This window comes from Pleurodeles waltl, chromosome 3_1 (genome assembly GCF_031143425.1).
Source record: "Pleurodeles waltl isolate 20211129_DDA chromosome 3_1, aPleWal1.hap1.20221129, whole genome shotgun sequence".
Taxonomy (NCBI): Eukaryota; Metazoa; Chordata; class Amphibia; order Caudata; family Salamandridae; genus Pleurodeles; species Pleurodeles waltl.
This window is the reverse complement of record NC_090440.1, coordinates 1677232577-1677255594: the sequence shown is the minus strand read 5'-3', so window position 1 is coordinate 1677255594 and position 23018 is coordinate 1677232577. Positions and strand designations below refer to the sequence as shown.

The 23018-nt window shown below is 42.1% G+C and overlaps 1 protein-coding gene across 2 annotated transcripts in view; it reads right to left on the bottom strand.

Annotated features, from left to right (window-relative positions):
- The window catches only part of OSBPL6 (oxysterol binding protein like 6), a 566805-nt gene that overhangs the window by 266529 nt on the left and 277258 nt on the right, over nt 1-23018 (bottom strand). For both annotated transcript variants that reach the window (XM_069225427.1, XM_069225425.1), the window contains exons 7-8: nt 16286-16418; nt 9192-9295 (exon numbers count right to left, since the gene is read on the bottom strand). In XM_069225427.1, the coding sequence (XP_069081528.1) occupies nt 9192-9295; nt 16286-16418 (237 nt within the window). The remainder of the gene's footprint in view (nt 1-9191; nt 9296-16285; nt 16419-23018) is intronic.

The following is a 23018-nucleotide window of genomic DNA, read 5'->3' as shown; positions in this document are numbered from 1 at the left end:
GTGTCTTCGCTATGGGCGTGCCCTTTTTCGGCGCCTTCGACGGCTCGCCGGTTTTATGGGTCGAGCCATGGCCTGTTGGCAGTGGCGTCCCCTGGGCTTTTGTCTTCTCGATGGTCTTAATTTTCGACGTCTTACTCACTGTTTGTTGCTGTTGTTCGACGTCGGAGTCTCCGGATTCTGATTCCGGAACCGAGAATGTTTCCTCTTCGTCGTCGAAACGTTGTTTTGTCGGCGTGGACGCCATTTGTAGACGCCTGGCTCTTCGGTCCCGGAGTGTTTTTCTGGACCGGAAGGCTCGACAGGCCTCACAGGTATCCTCCTTGTGCTCGGGGGACAAGCACAAGTTACAGACCAAGTGCTGATCTGTATAAGGATACTTACTGTGACATTTTGGGCAGAAACGAAACGGGGTCCGTTCCATCGGCTTCGTTGTCGCACGCGGTCGGGCCGACCAGGCCCCGACGGGGGATCGAAGCTACCCCAAATTCTTCCGATGATCGGTGTCGATGTACCTAACTATCCCGATACCGAACGGAACAATACCAACGCTTTCTTCCGAGATTCTGACTAACTTTCCGAACCGAAACACGGAGCGAAAAGGAATACGTCCGAACCCGACAGCGGAAAAAAACAATCTAAGATGGAGTCGACGCCCATGCGCAATGGAGCCGAAGAGGGAGGAGTCCTTCGGTCGCGTGACCAAAAAAGACTTCTTCGAAGAAAAACAACTTGTAATACTCCGAGCCCAACACCAGGCAGCGGACTGTGCGAAACATGTGTATCTGCAGCAACATATGCCATCGAACACATGATTTCGACTACTGAACGCTCCAAAAAATATCTCAAGAAACGAACATAATCATGATTCTGTTGCGAATAACTGGATTTACAAATAAATAATTAACAATCTTTGGAAATTAGAAAATAATAACACCATTTTAGCCAAATTAGGTGAGCCCGTATCTGTTATCTCCGATTTACAGTTCAAGCAAAGAGCTTTCAAAATAGGCGGGCCACCTATGGCTCTCCGAAGGTCCGTAGGTATGGCAGGAACAGAAAATCGACTATAACCATCTAAAAAACAGATTTCTAACATCCCCGGTCTATTGAAATCAGCTAACCCTAAATTTCTTAAAACAAATGCTAACCAGCGTACATAAAACTTTTACTTGCAATGCCGGCTATGTTTCAGCTCAAAATAACAAGGGAATTAAGGATATTTTAAAAATCGCATATGTTAACATTTCAAGAACAGCCTTCATGCACCTTAGCAGAAGGTGACGGCCAATCATCATTATCCAAGGTACATAATGATTCAAATACATTTGAAGTGAAAACATCACAAATTACAGAATTTGTTATACCTGGATCAGAAAAGGGCATAAATGGCTGATTGGATCTGTACAAAGCATAGGGCGTAAAAATATCCAAGTGGCAAGGCCTATTTACCAGGGACGTCAATTTCTCAAAATTCCAGGGGTAGCGGGAGTGACATCACGTGTCATTTCATCATTACTTTCATTCACACATATGATTACACAAACACACATTCACTTATTCATACACTCTCTTTTACATAAGCACACTCTCACCCGCAAGCATGCACATAACATACACTTAAAAGTGTAAAACTGACTGGAAACAAGGAAGAGAAGCCCCTGTTCTTAGCACTGATTTTGCCACCTCTGAGGCCAGGGTTCGCAGAGGCAGTGCCATGGGTCGCAAAGGGAAATCTGGAGGTAACAGCTGCGACCCTTGGTGACCCCTAAATAACGTCCATGCCGTATACCTGCAGAAATATTCTGCAAGAGGAAGAGCTCTGACAGCAAATGACTGGTCGAGAAGGCCTCATAAAAGTTGGCACAATACAGTCTTCTTCAAAAACTTTGGGGTCCAGTCCCATCCATGGCACCCTTCAAACCATATTAATGTGGCGAAACAAAGGTGAGCCTCTGCACAGTCTCTTATCTAAGCAATGGACAACCTCATATCTCAACTGTGAGAAATTTTCAGAGGACACTCCCTGTAGTGGTGGAACATTAGCCACAACTAAAACAAATGGAGTGGCTTCAGGTGGATTATTCAAGATAAAAGTAACTTTAGCCAATCTGAAGCTTTGCTCAATTCCTCAGGATACAACACCACCTTCCTTATTAAACCTGTGATGAACTGAAGGAGGCACGGGCTATCCACTAATAATTTGTATCCTTGTATTAGTGGGTCCTTAGGTTATGGGTTTATCTTTAACACAATCACTCTGTGAAACACTTTCTCTCTTAGAACTGCCCATTCTATAACCAGCCTGTCCCATAAGGTTTGATGATGGGGAGGAACCTGGTAACGGCCGCTGATCGCATGAGACCTGACCTTGTGTTGTTAACCGGTAAAACTGAGATAGCTCGAGCTGCAATATCTGATAGCTTGGTAGACTCCGGCAAACCATTAATAGTGGTTTGATATTGGTACATTTCTGATTACACAACTCAAAAGAATTAACCACAAGTTTTTCAAGTCTCTTATAATCAAATAAGGAGTCCAGTGTCATATTAACCTGCCTTGAAACCCTTGACCTTCCTTCAGTCAACTTTGCTAACCCCATTATTGCACAGTCTATATTTCTCCTCTTCTTCGCTGGTGTGGGAACATCAACAGAACCCCCAGCAACAGACTGACGAACCATTGCCTCTGTAGTGTGTAGGTTACCTCCCAACTTAGGGTTAGGAATGGAGATGAAGTTAGGACCCCCTATAGTTTGCAGTGCTGGACTACTTGAGACAACGTCTATCGCCCCCACTAATCCACTGTCCTGAGTACTTATGCCTAATTTCTTCTCCACTGACATGAGTTCCTCAGAATCGGTCCCAAAAAATAAAGTCGGGGTCGTACTAGGAAAAGAAATAGGCCCAAGCAGCAAAATAAAAGGGTCCCCCATTTAGCAATCATGTATATGAAAAGAGTGGCCCACATTTGCAAATCAGGCCAATATTGAGCTTGTAAAGGCACAGTGTGTGGGTATTTTGCAAGGTTTGGGAGACTGCATGCGCTTGTGTTTGCTGCAGGCAACACTTGTGGTAATACCATGGAAACTAAAAGTTTAAACTGTTCCATTTGGCCATAAAACAGGCTCACAAACTGCAAAAAAGCAATCTGACCTGTCAGCACTGCCCATCAGACACCGCCTGATTTCCCTATAGGCATGCTAGACCCTGACTGAAGTAAGGAAGGACATAGTGGAGGAAGCTATGACAAGGGTGTTTCAAGTCATTATTTATACCCATTACACATGGGTACAAAGCCAATAGGGATGGTCTGGTCTTGTCACAGTTGGGTGTGAGCGGGGACTGACAGGTACGTCCTGTACCACAGGAAGAAAGCATGTGCTATGTAGCCCACTGAGCTGAGTGGCTGAGTTGCCCTTCCTCCTCAGCCTCCATCTTCTAGCAGGGCAGTGTGGTCACTAAACAAACAAGACAATGTTGAGACGGTGGGAGTCAGATGTTTCTCATCTCTTTAACCTTTATCTTTACGCTTTGGCCAACCTTGTCCACTCTTTCGTATTTCAACTTGTATCATATAAAGATGATACAAAGATAATCATCTCTTTCAGAGAGGATGTTCAGGCAACCATGGACAACATAAGATCTTCTATGTCGAAAGTTGTCTGATGGATGCAGTTAGTTCTTCAAAACTGAATGGAAAAACAAAACCGAGGTCTTTACTTTCGGAGGACCTCCTTCCATTTGGTCATCCTGTTGGTGGCCAGAAGAGCTGGGTCAGCTTTCCATGCCATATAATCCCACAAAAAAATCACAGCTCCATATTCAATTGCAATCTTTCCTTTATTACGCAGATCAACAAACAGACCACTCTATGTTTTGCCCACCTGCTTTTGCTATGCACAGTTTTAACTTTGCTTCCTCACGAACACTGAAAATTGTTATCTCAGGCAGTAATATTCTGCTACCTGGACTACTACAATTTACTGCATCTAGGTATTCTATAAATTCTCACTTGATTTCATTTAATATACAACAGTGGTGCAAGGCCTCTTCTCTGAATCCTTTTCTGCAAATCTATTTCTGGACACATTTGGGCCCTCTGTTCTCTGTCGGGCAAAAGCCCTCACTGTCCGGACATATATCATTCCTTTTCGTCCATCTCAGACTCTTCGTTTGAATTCAGGTTGTTTCATCTCTATTCCCAGAGCACATAAAGGCTGCCTAGACGAACATTCCTTTTCCTAATTCCCATCAAAGTCCTGTAACAGCTTCCTTTACTTAGGAGTTAAGAACCAATATATTTTTCCTTCTGCAAAAACATCAAGACGTGCCTATTTACTCCCATGCTACCGGTGTTTTCATTTTCTGTCACTCTGTAGACACCCTTCTGGGCAATCTGTTATATATGTAAATATTATCATTCACCAGTATCTGGGCCACTGTAAAGTACTTCTGGCGTGACATCCTCCAATAGGGACTCTGCTGTTTGCTATGCTAGTCAATTTAGTTACGTGTATATTGGGGCTTCAGTATTGTCTTTTATTATTGTTGCTTTCAGCGCCATCACTTTTCCGTTTGCCCATGACCTTGAAGGGAAACGGTGGTGGGGGGGGGGGGAGTACAGGAAGGGCAAATATCACAGTGAGAGTCAGTCCCTCAAAAGAACAGCAATAACAATTATTTCCAATAAATTGGTCAGAAAAGTCTGATAGAAAAATACGATTATGAAAACTATCATTCCATATAAATAAATCAATAAGATATGTGTGAAGCTAGACACGGAGGCGAGGGGAGAGTGACCGGGTGATTAAAAGGAGGAAGGCCAGAGTGAGAAAGGGAAAGAAGGAATGGAGGAGAGAAAAAAGGAGTGACGGGGGACACGTAGGAGGTGATGACTCACCCACCCAGTTCATCTAAACTGAGGCAGGGTCTCTTCACAGTGCGCCCCTATTGTTTCCTAGTTGCAAGTAATCCAAGTTTAGAAACCAAAATGGAGGGGCCTAGCCTGGACACGGATGGGCCTTTCCTTGGCACAGATTCCTTAAATCCCTGTGGTACAGGGGCTTACTCGAGTCGGGGTCAACAGCTCATGAAGTCCCCTGACCAGTATCTTGCTCTCTTTTGGCTCCCAATGTTTGCGCTTGTGTGTCCTCCTTTTGCACCCTATATTGTAGGGTCTGTACATTCCTCAAATTCTGCAGGTTCTTACTCGAATCAGAGACTTTGGACCTTGAAGTTCCCCAAGTGAGTACATTGGTCTTCTGCTACTCCTGCTATTGCACCAACCTTTCCTCCTTTTTGGACCTTTTACGCCCCATTGGATCACCATATAGGAATGCAATCACTTAGGTTTTAGCCTCAGAAGAAAATGAACAATCCAGCCAGAGGAATGAAAGAGATCTTCTTGAGGTGGCCCAACTACGACACAGATAGCATCTTCTACCATCAAAATTCTTGCCTGACCCTAATTGAGGTGAGGGAAGGAAGAAAGGAAATGAGTACTAGCTACATTCAAATGGCTGGCATGCAAGGACGTGTTTCATGCTTTATTTAGTTCGATTTACTACAAACGTTTGTGGCCAGGGAGCTGTAAAATAAGGGATCAGAGAGGTGTAGACTCCAAGAAAATCACAAAATATGGCAACTTATACTAAGTCTCATGAACATTGAAATACAGAGCTCTGTTGCAGGTCAGGGACAATGTTCCATGTTTGCTAGTTTACCACAGGTTCCAGAATTGAGAATTGTGTGGCAAACCCAAACATAGAGAAAAGTACTCACTATATGGTTTACTACAAACCATACAGTGAGTACTTCTGTCTTTCTTTGTCAATGTAACTGAAACATGGACAGACAAATCCGCTTGGGAAGAGCATGCACAGATGAAGGTTTTTACCTTTAGTCAAAGGATTGCTATATTCTTGAGAGCTAATCAAGTCTTAAAGTGAAAGAATTAGGGCAATATAGCATTGATATTTCCTTGATAATCTTACAAATTGAAAATAGCAAAATTCAAAGAAAGTAGTTTCAGAATCCTGAACTTCAGAATCGTGAAGTTAATTTTGATGGAAAATCCTATCAATTGTCATACACTCTGGTCTCATATTACATTTCTGGATACAAAGAGCCTGATTAAAAGAAGCAGAAAGGGGGTGGAAACAATGGATGACTTCCATAGACTGAAACTTGTTTAGAAATGTAATTTTTAGCTGTAGAGCCGGCAATCTATTTTATAACTGGTTACTGCAGGCAGAGTAGTTTTCCTTAACAGTCTTCTTGAGTGATGTGAGGGACTTATAGTTACACTTTAAGTTACTGCCCAAAGACAGCCGGTATACAATGTGTGAATGTAATCTGTCAGAGCAATTTAGCATGCTTCTAAGTCAAACCACGCCTTTGCTTTCGGAATTTATTGGCATAAAGATTGAAGGATTCAGCCAGACACCATGCCTAACTATTATATTATTTTTTCATGGAAGTCATGTGGGTCCTAAATTTTAATCCAGGGTCCATTCAGACTTGTAATTGGAAATGGAATTTTACCACTTTCTCTCTCAAAATGTTAACTAATGTGCACTGTACCAAATTTTGACAGATACATTTTTGAAACAGCAACGAAACTCTAGTGCATGCAATCATCAGAGATGTTCACAGAAACAGAGAAAAGGCACTCCTTTGACAAGTTGACTCCCGCCGATTATAACAGCTGAGTACTAGAGGGAAGAAACTGGTCAGGAGAATGTAAAGAAACTGAAACATATTACTAGGAAGAAGTTGAATATGCTTCTTGAAATACAATTTAATTTCAACATTTAATATTAATAATAAATAGTTCATTATTTAGTTACAGGTTTGCTGATGTAGGAAATAGTACCTACCACTTAATCTACTTAAAAATACCTCCGTCTACATGTTTTAGGTACTGTCACACAAAAAGACACGTTTATTCAACACAAAGTCATAAAAGGATAATAATGGTATTAAATAAAGTTTGTTAAATGCATCATGCATACCTAGGTCTGCAGAGGCATGAATTTAAGTTACAAATATAAAGTTACTCCCAATGAGGATCAATTCACACTACTTATCTAGATCTTCTTGAGTCTTAACATCTTTAACTCAGCAGCATGCTCTGCAGAATCAGTAGGCGGCCAACATCAGCAAAGTATTGCAGAGTTAAGGAGAATAAGGCTGCTTTATTGCAAGTCGAAATAACAGAAAACAGAATCCAATCTTGAAGCAAATCTTGAAGCCAAATGTATGATGGCTGCCCAGGGGAAAGTGTGCTGTAGTAGAGTTAGTTAGATTTGGATTTCAGGCAGGAGGAGCAGGGCACGGAATCCTTGAGTAGACCAGCAAAGGAAGACAAACGGCAGACAAAGGCATAGAAATCCTAGGTGGAAATATCTAACTGGCAGGCAGTTGTCATTGATCTGACTAAGCCAGGCTGTATATGGTACTTTCATATGAAGGAGAACAGGAATCTACTTTGCATCCTTACTAATACTGAATATATCCTAGCACACCAGAAAAACGAGTGAACAGCAGGAAGCATCTAAACTAGGATTTTTCTGCAACAATCCTATAGTTTTATTGCAATAATTCATATAGCAAAGTAGTACAGTCGGGTGGTTTAGCTACCACTAGGAAACCCTGGGTGGGGAATTCAGGATATAATTATCTTCAGAGTGCTCTTTAAGAAAATTGATTTTCTATGGGAAACTTGTAGATAGATTTTATATGAAAGGGTGTCTTACTTTCAACAAACAACTAAATATGATGAGGATCGATCAGTGAAATGCATGGTGCAAAGTAACATTGCCTGGCTCTTCTATATCAAACATAGGGCCAGATTTAAGAAGGCCCTAGCTCCACCTTGCACAACATTAGCATCATTTTTTTACACTAATGCGGAATTTGGATGGCAAAACGCCACACCACAATTACAAAGTGGCGCATTGGAACCATTGTGCCACTTCGTAAACCCTTGCGTCACGTTATGCCTGCGCCAGGCATAATGCATGCAAGGAGGACGTGCCGGCGTTAGGAGGCCCAGAAAAAAGGGCACAGTGGAATCTATGAGATTCCACTGCACCATTGTTAAAATGAGGCTCCCATTGTTTTCAATGGGCCTCCTTTCACTTTGCAGGATTAGCGTCAATATTTTTGGCGCTACTCCTGCAAAGCGCCAAGCAAGCGTCAACCTTTTTGACGCTAGTTCCCTAACGTGCGCCATAGTGCGCAGTATCATTAATATGGCGCACACATGGTGGCGTTAGGGGAGGGTGCAATGGGGCGCAGGAAAAGTGGTGCATCATGACATGATCCGCCGCTTTTCATAAATTTGCCCAGTAGAGTCTTCATCATATTTCTTTGCCTTTCTAGAAAGGCTTAAATATGGTGCTGTCTGCAATGCAAAAGGCACATGGTTATGATTTTATTGTATGGTAGTCATCTTCTAAAGTGCAGTGCATGTCCACAGCATGCGCTTGATAGGAGAGATACTAATTAACTATACCTGCTGTTGCCTTGCAGAATCATAAAAATTAAACTTGGATTATGCAACTAGCCCTCGTGATTTCCCATAAAACGAAAATATCCAAGTGTTATTCCAAACGTCAGTGTGGAATAAAACATGGAATACCAAGGGAACTACTTTATGAAATTTACTATAAAGATTATATGAAGACAACTGGATTGCTGTCCAAGAAAACATGGAGTTAATATTGCTAAACCATTTTAGTGTTGTTCTATTGCAATTACCCGACATATTTGAGAAGGGGATGTGTGCCCTGCAAGACTGATGATATGAAATATAACCTTTCGGACCCATGAACTAGTTGTATTTCAAAGCGAGAGAGAGAGTCAGAGAAACCCTTGAATGATAACAATTTGCTCTGACATGTTTTGAGCAGCTTCCTCTTGCTGAGCTTCATTTTAATCCCAGGAAAACAATGTTTTAAGAAAACGAGGTAGTGAAGGCACATGCCCTACCGAAAGTATCATTAAAGAAATGACTGTACTCAAAGTAAGCTAAATATAGTTTGATTAAAAAAGTATAGTTATCAGCTTTCTGTCACATACGATAAAACAAACGTTCTATATTTGAGCACATAATATGAATCTTTAGAATGTTAATTTTGTGACATGCATATCTTGATACATACAGTAAGTTGAAAAAAATATCGGTACCTGCATATCGGTGAAATTTGGAGCTGACTGAGTTCTCTGCAGTATTTCTAAATTTTTAAGAAGCTTGCTGAGTTCAGTTAAACTTGACTGGCAGTGTAAAAGGTCTGATATAAACAAAACAAATAATCAAATTAAATGAGAATTTAATTTAATTTAAATAATAAATTGTTACAATTACATATTCTGTTATAAATTGCAAAAATTGTAGGTTACCAATGGGCAGAAAAGACAAAAGAGATCAATGGAAAAGAAACATTTATATCATTCTTGGGGACAAATTCCCTACAGAAAAAAACATGTATTTAAAATGGTTCTTCTATATGCCCAATTACTGCATATGGTTCTTCACATCTAGCTACCTTTTATAGAGAAAGTAACAATTACCCCGCATTCACCTGAGGATGGACAGTGCCTATTTACTCTCTAAAGGACTCTAGTAGTCCCCTGGAGACCAATTTCTTAATTGCCCCATGACGTCACAGAAGATAAAGCACCTGCCTTTTCTCATGATGCTTCTTGCTTTCTCACGTAGGTCAAAGATTGTGTAGAATGTCAGAGGCGTGATTCTCTATGGAATATATCAACTGGGGAATATTATCACTTAGCACCGTTTTCGAGTTTTTCCTCTACACTAATTACCATGAGATATGCAAATCTGTATGTAAATACATCCTTGAATGCACTATGGATCTGATGCCCCATTTGCTATTTATCACAGAGACCTAGTGGTCATCAGAGAGAATCAACCTACTAGACACTTTAGTGCCATTTCAATATGACACCCAGAGGGTGTATAGATTATGTAGTGGCGGTATGGTAGATGTAAAGAGAAATCAACTCTATGCATTGCTAAACTGACTACTGTTACATCCACAGCATTGTCCGAAATTTTTATTTATTTTTTTTGTATTGTATTGCAATGCTTTTTATTAATCGAGCAATAAAAGTAACATAACACATTATTAACATTCTGCCTAAAATGGCAAATTTGCCCAGACTCAGATAGGAAACTGGTGACTGCTTACAATCCTCCACATCATGACACTTTGTCCAATTACATTACATTTGATGATTTGAAATACCTGGCATTAGAAGTCCAGTGTGCTTTAGTGATTTTAATCTCCATCTGAACCCCCCACCCGCGTATCAGACATAGCCACTCATTTGTTAGCTCATTACTGCTGCATTCACAGTCCTCGTCATGCACCTCATAGTGTGGTACCAGAATAAAGCATACAAAAATATTGCCTGACAAATATTATGCCCTAAACACAGACCACAAAAATATAGCTCCATTGGAATTAGTAACAGAAAACCTACACACCATGGGGACTTATTTGTAGACAACATTTAGCACAAGATATTTTTGTCAAAAGTTATTTCCATATACGATCTATAAACACACTTGCATGACCTTATCTTTAAAAAATAACTAAATTCGAGGTTTAGTTTGACATTCCAGTGACTTTGGCTTCCCATACCAACAAATTGAGCACTATAGTGAGCATTGTTCCTCCACTGAAAACGAATATGTTTTCCAGCAAAATACAACTGGAGGTCTTGGCCCACTCAATCATAAACTCAGATACCATTACACGAGATCCCTCCTGAAGTCACTATGAGCCCCTGGTTTCCAACCCATAAAATATACAAGCAACAAGAAGAAAGCATTGGATCATAAACCTAACAATACACTGTAATTGGCAGAGCTAAAATGCTTAATATAAAGATATAAATATATATATGTTTATATATATATATATATATATATATATATATATATATATATATATATATATACACACAGAAGAGCAAATTCTTAGTGGCACAATCAAAAGCTGATGGCAGACAAAAATAAATATAAAAAGCTGCTCAACGGATATCTCAGGCAGCAACGAAAGTAAAAACTAAATGCGGACTCAAAATGATCTTGATGAAAAGTAATGTGAACTATTTCAGGACTGAGCAGTCTACCACCTGTACTTGCAACTAACTACCAATGGTAACGGATTGTGTTACGTCAAATGGCAAGCAAGATGCTAAAGAAAATGAACTGTCACTTTCCTTGGCTCCTGGCCCTCCACAACGCCACACTGTGGGTCATACATTTCCTCCTGTTTCAAAGACACAGAGAAATTGCTGTCCAAGGACAAATCTGCATAATGGTCAGCTACCACTGAACTTTGTCTTTTTTTTCAAATTATTTGCCCCATTATTTCTGCCATAGTCAATGCATCCCCAAAGAAGGCTCAATCCCTTTGGATCTTTAGATATCTACTGTTACCCTCCTAATGAACAGTGGCAAACCTCAACCACAAATTGCTGAGCAATAGTCGACTTGTTGCAGGATCGCCTGTCTACTACCGTATGAATAAACATAATACGAGCATCTTCCTCAGTCAGCAGTTTGACCTCAGCATCATGCTGATATCCCACGTGGGGGACATTCTTGCTACACTTCTGGGTATATCTTACACAGGCTGATGCTGTTGGAAAACATTAAGGCTTTTGCATGGTGAACCGACCAACCTTGATACAACATTCGGACCAAACTGCAGAAGCTCTCGAAACAACCAGAAACTGGTTCTGATCATTCTGGTTTCATACAACTCTCACTTTTAAACCAAGACAAAATACTTCACTCACTGCACTGTCCTGCATGGTGCCTTGAGGGTCACGGTTATCGCAATGCATTTCCAAAGTTTAAATGTGACAAACACTGCTTCAGCTAATGCTCTAATGGCATCGCAACTGCTATTTTGAATCTTGTGCAGATAAGACTCAGATAGTGATGAAAGTGACCGGGGCACTGATAAGTATTTCAACTCGGTGCATTGTTTTGAGAGCTCATAAAGCTGTGTTTGCATATAGATATGGTGACCGCTCTGTTGGATGGCTTTCGGGGTGAATATTAGGGCTCCAGAGTCGCAAAGCTTCTGAATGTACCTACAGAGGAAACATGCATTTCTAGGTTTAAAAAAACAGTGTGTCAGAGTATTGAGATATTAGTGACTTAACCAACCTGAAAGGAGAGAGGTGAAATTCTTATAAGGGGTGATACCCCGAAACCAGTCCCAGAATGCTTATTTCCGGTACAGGGAGGACCTGGCCTGGCAGTTCGGGCTGTACTGTTTCCATGGGGAGTAGGGTCAATACTGATATGTATATGGATGGGTCCAAACTGGATTGGCATGGCGGGCAAAAAAAGAACAATGGATTTAACTCAGATCGGTGACTGGGGTTGAGTGTTTCAAAAGTTTCAGCACTCCAGCCATCATCCTTTTGTATTGCTAAAGTCACCCTTAGTGGCCAGGTTATGCCCAGACGTGGGTCCCTTGCTCACTGTGCCACAGGATTCAAGCTAGCCTGGCTGATGAGGGGTGATACCTTGAAACTGGTCCCAGGATTCTTGTTTGCGGTCCATGGAGGACCTGGCCTGGCAGTTCGGGCTGGACTGCACCCACGGGGAACAGGGTCAAGACTGATTTGCATATGGCCGGGTCCACACTGGGGTGCCATGGTGAGCAAAAGAACTATGGATTTAACCAAGATCTTTGACTGGGGGTGAGTTTTTGAAAAGTTTCAGCACTCCATCCATCATCCTTTAGTGTTGCTGAAGTTCAAAGAGAAAACGTTCATGAAGGAGAAGCCTTGGGTAAGAGTTTGGGTTTAGCTATGCAAGCAAAGGTGTTTATTTTTTTTTAAACTGGATGTTGAACTGGTGGATTCATTTGAATGTCTATAAAGTCTAGGGGGTCTTTTTCATGACCTCACGAGTGAACAATGGGGAACATCTTCCCCATTTTAACCACAAAGTGACCATGGCCTACAGAGTTATAAACAAGGAGGTAATTTCTAACAATGGTCCCATTATGGGACCCCAAACAGACTTTGTGGGTACAAATGTATTTTTTAACTTCTCAGATTAAGGTGCTGTCCCTATAAAGTTACAACTGATCATTATCTAGTCACCTGTCAATGCTTTCAATGATTACACAAATATCCTGTTACTGGAAACAGCAAAAACACACCAGGCCAAATTACAAAAAAAACAAAATGTGGAAGATTGTCAGTCTGCCGGTTCTGCCTTTGAAATACTATCATACAAAGGCTTATTGTAAAGTGCATTAGTCTCTCATTACTCGCTCATGGAAGTCCAAGTTAAATTTAAGTCATTGCATCTGTATCATAAATGACAATCTGGAAAAGGCCCAAATTAACCATAGGATCAATTCACACACTGCATTTCCTGCAAGTTCAGGTTGTGATGAAGGTAAAATTGTCAGTGTACTGGCTTCTTTCAAACTGTAATCTAGAGGCACCTGATGCTAATCTTGCATAACAGTAAAGCTTAGGTCTTGGGTTTCCCAACAAAATATGCCTAAGTAGTGCACCTTCAGAATGTCAACCGTCAATAAAGTTTCATCTCGTCATGTTACTTTCACTTCACTTGTAGGCAAAAAATCGAGGAGGATTGTCTAGAGATCGATCACCATACTCTGCACTGTAAAAATGTTTCAATGAAATATTGTTCACATGTAGATTCACTGCATTAGCTGCGTAATTCATATAATACAGGGAAAGAGGAGAGTTGCAGGGCTTAAATGAGAAAAGCTATGGCATCAGTGTGAAATCAGTAATGGTTACAGAAGGTACAGACTGATCTCCAAGTAAAGATACTGGAAGTTTACGCTGGAGAATTTCTTCTGGTATTAACTTTAGAATGGAACAGAAGAGGTTGATTAGATATCGCATGAGAACGGGATTCTCAGAAGAATCAAGCTACCAATATCTTGATTTGAGATCGCCTTTTCTATCAAATATTTGTCTTGTGCACTAAAGCCAATTGCCTCCTGACATCCATGGTAACGAACGCCTGTTAAATATGAGATGGAGTGAATACAATAAAAATCTAAAATACACTTGAGCAGGACATTTGGCAGGTCCTCAGAATATCCCAATTCCTAAACATCTGCTAACAGGCCAAATTTGATGTTAGCACATTTGAGCTGTTACAGTCACAGTATTAACAAAACATGCTTTAGCTAGCACGAGTACATATTCTGAAATAAAATTAACTTCAACCAAGCAACACTGACTTTTCAAGTACAAACATTGTATGTATACAAATTGTACACTGAAACATGAAACAATTATATACACGAAGTTATGCCCCCCTCTTCTATTAGTCGTGTTCCACTGGCCAAATGCCAATCTAGTGTTGTTCACTACAAATGTTTACCCTATCTCAAGCCATCTTTCAGAACTTGCTGAGTTCCTTCATCACAATGCCAGGAGAGATTAGTCCAAACAACATGTTTTCCTTTGAATAGTGGTAGTAGCATTGGAATTTTTAGTATATATATGTTTCTTTATTTGTAGAGCACTAACTGCTAATATCATGTGGCACAGAATGCAAGAAGTACAAGTAATGGGGGAGGAAGAGAGGAAATCCATGTACAAAAATAAGTAAAAACATTAACAAATAACTAGACATATAGATTACTGTTATGTGATGCTGAAATAGGGTTGCTATTTATCAGGTATTATATTTTCCAAAAAGGAGCTTTTAAAGTTTTTTTTTCACGAATATGGTGTGGTGTTAAATTTTCTGAGGCCATGGTACACATTAGTTAAAAGGTCACCTCCATTTAGTGTGCCAAATTTGAAATGTTTGATTGTTGGGACTGTAGCTTGGGGCACACTGACTGAGTCTGATGATCTCAAAGGTAGGGCAGGTATGGTGTACTGGTTTTATGAAAGGCTCTGTAAAAGAGGATTGCTGTTAGACCATTCACCATGTATGCAGACGTACTGTGTTTCAATGCGCTCCTTATTTTGCTGCAATGAAGAGCAATTCAGTGCATCCAGACGTGATTAATCATACATACATAAATAAATAAATAAATATATAAATAAATAAAGATAGAGAGGACTTTGTAAAGTAATTCTGCTTTTGATCTTGTAGCAAGTATGAACATGTGTCATCTCTGGAGACCTCGGAGTGAGTCTTTCACTTATAAATTCTCAAGTCTGTGCTCACTGAAATGATGGTTGTTTTAATCGAATGGTCTGGGATGGGCTGCACTACTGACTCAAAAAATTGAATTCCTTTTATTACTGCCTCTATTTGTGTGGTGAATGACAGGTTGCGTTGTGAGGATGAAACATTTCAACATAGCATGGAGCGTTAGTGTAGTTCTTGGTGCCCAAAGGACATACAAGAGGGGTATGGATTCACATTTAAGATGTGGAGCAGTTTAGAGTCCGGTCACTGTTCCTCTTCTATGACAGAAAGTCTTCTAGGCAGAAACTACATATTCAGAGTAAGACTTTGGATAGACATATTCCAAACCTTGCTTTCAAACTCGTGTCTAGGAACCTCCTGCTCCCACTAAAGCCTGACGCTGTAACTGTTTCCCACAATCCCACTTCTCGTCCCTCGCGTCTGTGTTCGGAGGTCCTCTACTAGTTTTGTGGTTTTTCCTGTGTGTTATTTACATCTTCCCAAGCATCACGGCCTTTTTAACAACTCCCGCCAATTGACGAAAAAAACGTTTTATGAAGGTAACTGTGCTTTATTTCCCAAGTACTGGTTGTCACAGTTTCCTTTACTAAGTTGACTACAAAAGTTGAAGGAGGGGAATATGCACTGGGTCGCCATTAGCTTAGAGGCGCGTAAAAAGGGCCTCCAGTGTGCCCTATTCTAGTAGAGCTCATGGTGAAGCCCTTGTCAGTTTTAAACCTTGTTACCACTCAACAAGAAGCCGGAATGGTTCCAAGTCATTAATCTGCCTACATTTGCGCCAGACAGTGAGGTCCTCTGGGGTCCTGCCACTTGACATATCCCACTGTGTGCCCCTGCACCGTTCGGTGATATGGAACAGACTGCACCCACGTAGAGCTAACTCCTAATGTGGCCGCCTGCCCTTTATGTAGTTGCCTCAAAAGATCAAAGTGTTCATTTCATTGGAAACGAGAGATCTGCAAATAAACAATCCAAGAGGTTGTTCCCAACTTCATTGCTCAGACCTAAAAACAATATGTTTATTACAAACGCTTAAGGAAAATGAAGTATAACTGTGAATACTGACCCTCGGCACATTTGTCCATTTCCTCGGAGCCCTGCAACCACGCTGCCACTTTACTCTGTCCAGATGTGCAGGTTGCGGGGGGCGTGCTGCTGCTTGGCACGCTCGAATGCCACGAGCGGCTACTTAGTTGAACCTAAACAAACACACGATACATTAACACCCACACTCGATGCTGGTGGACAATTGCCTATGATAACGAGCCACACCACTCGAAATACTGCACCGTTGAGCATCAATACAGAAGAATGTACACTTTTAATAAAAAAACAAAGACTACACCAAGTTAATGCCATAGCTAAAGGAAAGTTGATAACAAGACAACTGCACATGTAATACTTCATCTTGACTTCATCCTACATGACTAGTGCATTCACATCTTGGGCAAAAAGAAATGTTTTAGGGCATTTAAATCTCATATTATGTCAAAGCTCTTTAGCTCATTTCATTTTATAGGGTAACTACCGCTCGCGCAGTGGTCTGCTGCGGAACAATTTACAGCATGCCAGATCTCATTTACCACTCATGAAGGATCACCGTCTAGTAAAACCTGTGAGGCACCTAATGGGAAATATACAATGCTGGGCTCAAAGGTGCTCAACAGTCCATTTTGAAATAAAGGCTAGGGAGGCTTAATGGTTTAGTTCAGTATATCAGCAAATACTCTGTCATCATAATTATTTTAAATGAAAGCTGGAAAGGAAAAACGTCTCAAATGCTGGGTAAATTCAGAATAATGGGTTACGCTCCTTTGTTGTGGCTCTGCAAAGAATATACAAGTTATTTCTCCTAGCCCCTTTACGTCACCGTGTGGGTTACTTTTCGCATACACTGCACGTTACTCGCCTTTCTTTTCAAAATTGTAATAGGAAAGCACGGAAAAGCGCCTAACGGAGTACGGAGTGAGGTGCTTTACTTGCAGTAGCAGTGGTTGCCGTATACATACAGCTTTCGACTTTAATGTACAGCACGTTGTGAAAAATACGCAGTGCTTAATTTGTAAACAGAGACGTGCCGGTGCCCAAAGCCCTCCTCTTAAATACGGTGCTGCTGGAATTAATGTGCAAACACGGAATACTGAGGCAGCGTAATCCCGAAGCCATCTCAGGCCTTTTCAATCCATTTAAAGCCACTCCCTGCCCCTTCAGGTCACTCCTGCAGCTTTCTGCTTTCTCCCATTGTGACGCTTTTTCGTTTTTCTATTCCTCCGTCTTTCCCATATGTGTTTTTTGCTCGCAGTAAATGCTTGAGGCAGAATAGTAAGTGCCGGCCCGCAAAAATAAATGACGGTGTTCCGCACCGGTAACATCAAGCACAAATTAAACACTGCATTAAAGAATAATGCAAGACCCTTAACTTAGTCAGGATGGTCACCAATATTACTCAACACTCCACGTGATTGCATTTACTGTTCTGGAAATCTTAAAATATTTCTACAGCGCTATCCTTTTTTAATACATCTCATCTAATGTGTTTTAATATTTTTTAGACTTTTTCTGTTTTGTGTTTCAGTCTCTATCCACTGTAACTCAAACTTTCATTTCCACCTTTGTTTTTTCGTTCAATAAATACATAATAACTTTCTTTCTTTAGATTTTGCAGCAAAGTACTTTATACGTGCCCCCACAGTTAGCTTAGCAATGCCAATTTTGTGAATCATGAGAGGCTGAGATGCCCCTGCAGGACTTCGAATCGTGCCCTGCTGCTTGTACACAAATCCCAGGAGAGTGTGCAGCACTGGCAGGTATACCCAAATTACACATTTATACCTACATATATTGAACTGCTGATCGCGTGCATTAGGTACAGTGACTGATAACACTGTTTATTGAATGCTTCAGCTCACAGGTTGTTGCAGGATCTGAAAGACCTTCCTGCTCTAGGAAAAAAAAAGAAAACACAACTAACGGCCGATTTAGGTCTTGTTGGGAAGGAAACACTCCGTCACAAACAAGAGGGATAACCCATATTACGATCCCCATTGGAGATAGTGGGATCGTAATATGGCAGTCGGGATTCCCTCAAGTTTGTATTCCCTCATACATACAGAGTATTTCCCTCTGCCAAGACCTATATCAGTGCCTAAAACTTACGTTATAATTTAATTCGTACTTTTCTTTACTTTTTCTTGAGAAGGGAAAATTCTCACAGATAGTTCCTGCCATCTCACCATCTTTTAATTCCAAATTGACGAAGCTAACACTTCGTGTAGGTGGAGTATCACATTGCACCCCCGTGTTTTTGTTCAGGTGCAGGGATAAAAAAAAAGAAACGTTGATACCTAATCGCCCACACGTGGATGGACACATTTGCATGTAGGGGATCAGTTAGGGAGGGGGCTGCAGTAATTCGAAAAGGGAACGCTTCGAGTCTAACCAAAGGAAGGTGCATGGATCTGTGAACAGCCTTAGTAGGAGTGACTGAACTACCAGATAGTTCAGTGAGCGATCCAGCCCGCAGCCCCAGTCCCGCCTGCCCAAACAGGTGAAGTGTGTGGGGGGGGGGGGGGTGACGTTGACAGTGCCTAATTTGTAAATAAAAAGGTGCCGGTGCCCAAAGCCCTCCTCTTAAACACGCGGCTGCTGCAATTAAATGTGTGAACACTGAATACGGAGGCAGCGTAATCCTGAAACCATCTCGGGCCCCTTCAATCCCTTTACAGCCACTCCCTGTACCCTACCGCTCACCCTAGCAGCTTTCTACATTCTCCCTTTGTGACGCTTTTTCGTATTTCTCTTCCTCCGTCTTTCCCATGTGTCTTTTGCTCGCAGCAAATAATTGAGGCAGAAGAATAAGCACCGGCCCTCAAATATAAGTGCCGGTGCTCAGCAATGGAAACAACAAGCACAAATTAAGCACTGAAAATACGTGCTCGGTTGCAAAAGGGTGGCCCACGCTCTCGCCCTGGAACCAAAGGAACACCAGCGTCAGCTGCCCAGGATGCCGCCGCCCCCCTTGCAGATAATGCTGGAGGAGGGAGTTTGAGTCCAACTAGAGTCTATGGCCCGTATTTATACTTTTTGACGCTAAACTGCGCTAACGCAGTTTAGCGTAAACATTTTTTGCGCCGGCTAACGCCATTCTGAAGCGCCATGCGGGCGCCGTATTTATTGAATGGCGTTAGCCGGCGCAAGCAGACCGGCGCTGCCTGGTGTGCGTGGAAAAAAACCACGTACACCAGGCAGCGCCGGCGTTGGGAAAAATGGCGCTAGGGCGTCTTAAAAATGGTGCAAGTCAGGTTGACGCAAAAAATCGCCTCCACCCGATTTGCGCCATTTTTAACGACGCCCAGACGCCATTTACATGACTCCTGTCTTAGTAAAGACAGGAGTCATGCCCCCTTGCCCAATGGCCATGCCCAGGGGACTTATGTCCCCTGGGCATGGTCATTGGGCATTGTGGCATGTAGGGGGGCACAAATCAGGCCCCCCTATGCCAAAAAAAATATTAAAAAAAAAAAATTATACTTACCTGAACTTACCTGAATGTCCCTGGGGTGGGTCCCTCCAGCCTTGGGTGTCCTCCTGGGGTGGGCAAGGGTGGCAGGGGGGGTCCCTGGGGGCATGGGAGGGCAGCTGTGGGCTCATTTTGAGCCCACAGGTCCCTTAACGCCTGCCCTGACCCAGGCGCTAAAATCCGGCGCAAATGCGGGTTTTTTTGCCCCGCCCACTCCCGGGCGTCATTTTTGCCCGGGAGTATAAATACGACGCATTTGCGGCGCAGTAATTTTTTTAGACGGGAACGCCTACCTTGCATCTCATTAACGCAAGGAAGGCGTTCACGCAAAAAAATGACGCTCTTTACTCATAGTTTGGCGCTAGACGAGTCTAACGCCAAAGTATAAATATGGCGTTAGTTTTGCGCCGAATTTGCGTCGAAAAAAACGACGCAAATTCGGCGCAAACGGAGTATAAATATGCCCCTATGTCTAAGAGATCAGTAGCCACAAGCTCAATGTGGCCGCAGACTTTTTGCCCTTCCCTAGCTAACCCGAGTGTCATGTGAACAACATTAGTTACCCTGAACTCTGCAAGAAGGGTAGGCCACAGTTGTTTGACATATATCTATGACGTCGAGGACTCGCAACAAATCCCAAGGACTCAGACGTCGTGAGTGCATAGGACTGCGTGCAAAAATAAAAAAAAGGGGATTAGAGAATCCCTTGTGACCTGCATTCATTGGATTGTGAAGAAATGTATCCTAGAGGTGCAGTATCTTAAACAGGGGAGTTATGCTTTGGAGGGTGTGCATTTTGAAAGCCCTTTACCTCCTGGAGGGAATGAAGCTCTGCAGAGTGTCCATTTTGAAATGGAAGACCAGTGCCTACTTTTGAGGCACTTCAAGTCTATAACTAAGCTACACCCTCTAAAACTTTTTAAAGCATAAAGATTATGAAGTTAAAATCCAACCCACCCTTGTGTGGTGGGACAGGAATCGCCACTCTCTCATTAGGCAATTCTTGTCTGCTTTCCCTTAACTATATCCACCCACATGTTTCTTGGAGTTTGAATAGTGCGGTCACTAGCTGTTAGCGATAACTCTGTTTTACCAGCGACATCCTGTCTAACTCTTGTATTTAAATGCAGAGCTCTGACTGGCTGCCAACACTACAACCAGGAAGTGATGGCAGGCATCTTGGGACTCAACTTCAGCCGAGTCCCACAAACAATTGTGAAAAAACAAAAGAAAAAGGGGCAGGGTAGGAGTGCCCTCACCCCTAAGCCTTGCTGTTGGGTTACCAGAGAGAACCCGGCTGAACAAAAAAGCATTTTTTAAATTTTTGTGCAAATTTGCAAAATTCCAATGCTTATTTCTAACTACCCACCTGGTGGGACAGGGCTTTTTTTTAGAAAAAAATGGAGAAGTGCACAGGGCCCCTTTTCCAAGGGCTTATTTATGCCACGGGGACTGGCACCTCTAAATAGTATTTTCTCTGTCCCCCCCGTACCCCAGAGACCACCACCACCTCCCCTGGGAGGAAAATGTTAATTGTATCAGGGGGGCCCTGCAGACCCCTGTGACCCACAACTCCCTGGGGCTTAAACATAATAGAATGCTGGGACACCAGTGGCCCCCCACACCCTGGGAACCACCACCTACCTGGGGCAAAATAGTAAAATTATAAAAGTTGGGGTCCTGTAGAAACCCCGTGGGCCCCGGGGACTGCTGCCACCTCCACGGGGCTACTAAATAAATTAATAAAGAGGGCACGTCCCGGACCCCCGAGATCACCACCTCCCCAGGGCTAAGTCAAATGCTGCAGGGGGGCCATGTGGCCACCTCATGGAATAATGACTCTGTGGATGCCACCCCCAGGGCCGGCTCCTGCTATGTCTCAGGGTGCCCACCCCGGGACATAGCTGTTTGCTCTGACTTGGCAGGAGCTTTGACAGCTCCTGCCAAGTCACAGCAAACACTCTACATCACTCATGACATGGTCAGTGACACCACTGATGTCAGTGACACCACTGATGACATCACTGATGTGGGTGTGTCAGTAGCTGTGTGAGTGACTCGGCCACAAAGGAACCGCATCTGCCCGTTTGTCTGAAAAGGACAGTGTGAGTGCTTGCATGGATGATGAGAATGGGTATGTAAGTAGTTGTGTGGATGTGTGAGGGAGTGTGTGAGCACTTGTATGGGTGAGTGAGTGGCTGTGGAGAGAGGCTGTATGGGTTAGTGGGTGTGTGAGTGGCTGTATAGGTGAGTAAGTGGGTGTGTAAGTAGGGTAAATGTCCAGTGTGTTTTATACACTACAGATGCGTAATGGACCACAAGAAAATGTCTCCAGCGACCTAGTGTGCATTTGGCAATGTGAGTGCCTCTTGCATGTCTTTCGCCAGAATTCTGTGATATGAGGAATCCTCCTATAGAGAGGCGAACAAGACTACAAAGACTGTTAAAAAAGAAATGGCCACCATTACTGTTTACTGTGAAAAATTAGAGGTGTTGTGGAAATGAAGCAAAAAAGCTATTTAAGGAGCAGGAGAGGGGCATGCTGTCCCCCTAGATATAGAAAGGAGGTGTCTGAGGAATAGCTACTGTAAAGGTTATAAATGTATATTGTTTTAACTAAATTTTACAATATCGTGGGACTCTCACTGGATTGTGAATATTAAAAATAACAAGATTAGTTTACCATACATTCTATTAGTAAGAAAGGATATTGTGGTGCTTGTTTTTGAGAGAAAGTGTGTAAGAGATAAGTACTGTGATGAGTAGATGGTTAGTTTTTATTAAAAAAATAGTTACAATCTTGAAAGACTCTTGTGAGAGCTGGCAAAATATATAGGTGAGAGCAAGAGTTTAGGTGCTCCCATTCTTGTGAGAGTTTAGGAGAAGGAAAAAAAGGAATCAGTACAAACAGTATAGATCACAAAACTATATGGTGGCTCTAAAAAGAGCTGTTTTTGTTAAACGTTTTCAAGAACTATAAACTTTCTTTGTCTTTACAAACATTTTATTTAATATTTTTTAGTATTTAATTTTAAAGGGTAGAACAAAAATATACAACTTGAGGTGTGAAGAAAACACTAGCAGCATCTCCTTAAAAACGAAAAGGAGAAAAATTAACAAATAACTGTTAAAAAAAACTGCTGCCTGGGGGGCACTTGCGCTCTTGGACACGCTTGTCTTGGGCAAATCTGCTTGTCTCTGAAGAAAAAAAATCCAGCTTGCACAAGCAGCAAAATAGCACTTTATGGCGGGTAAGCCCTTGTGGTAGTGAAGATGAAAC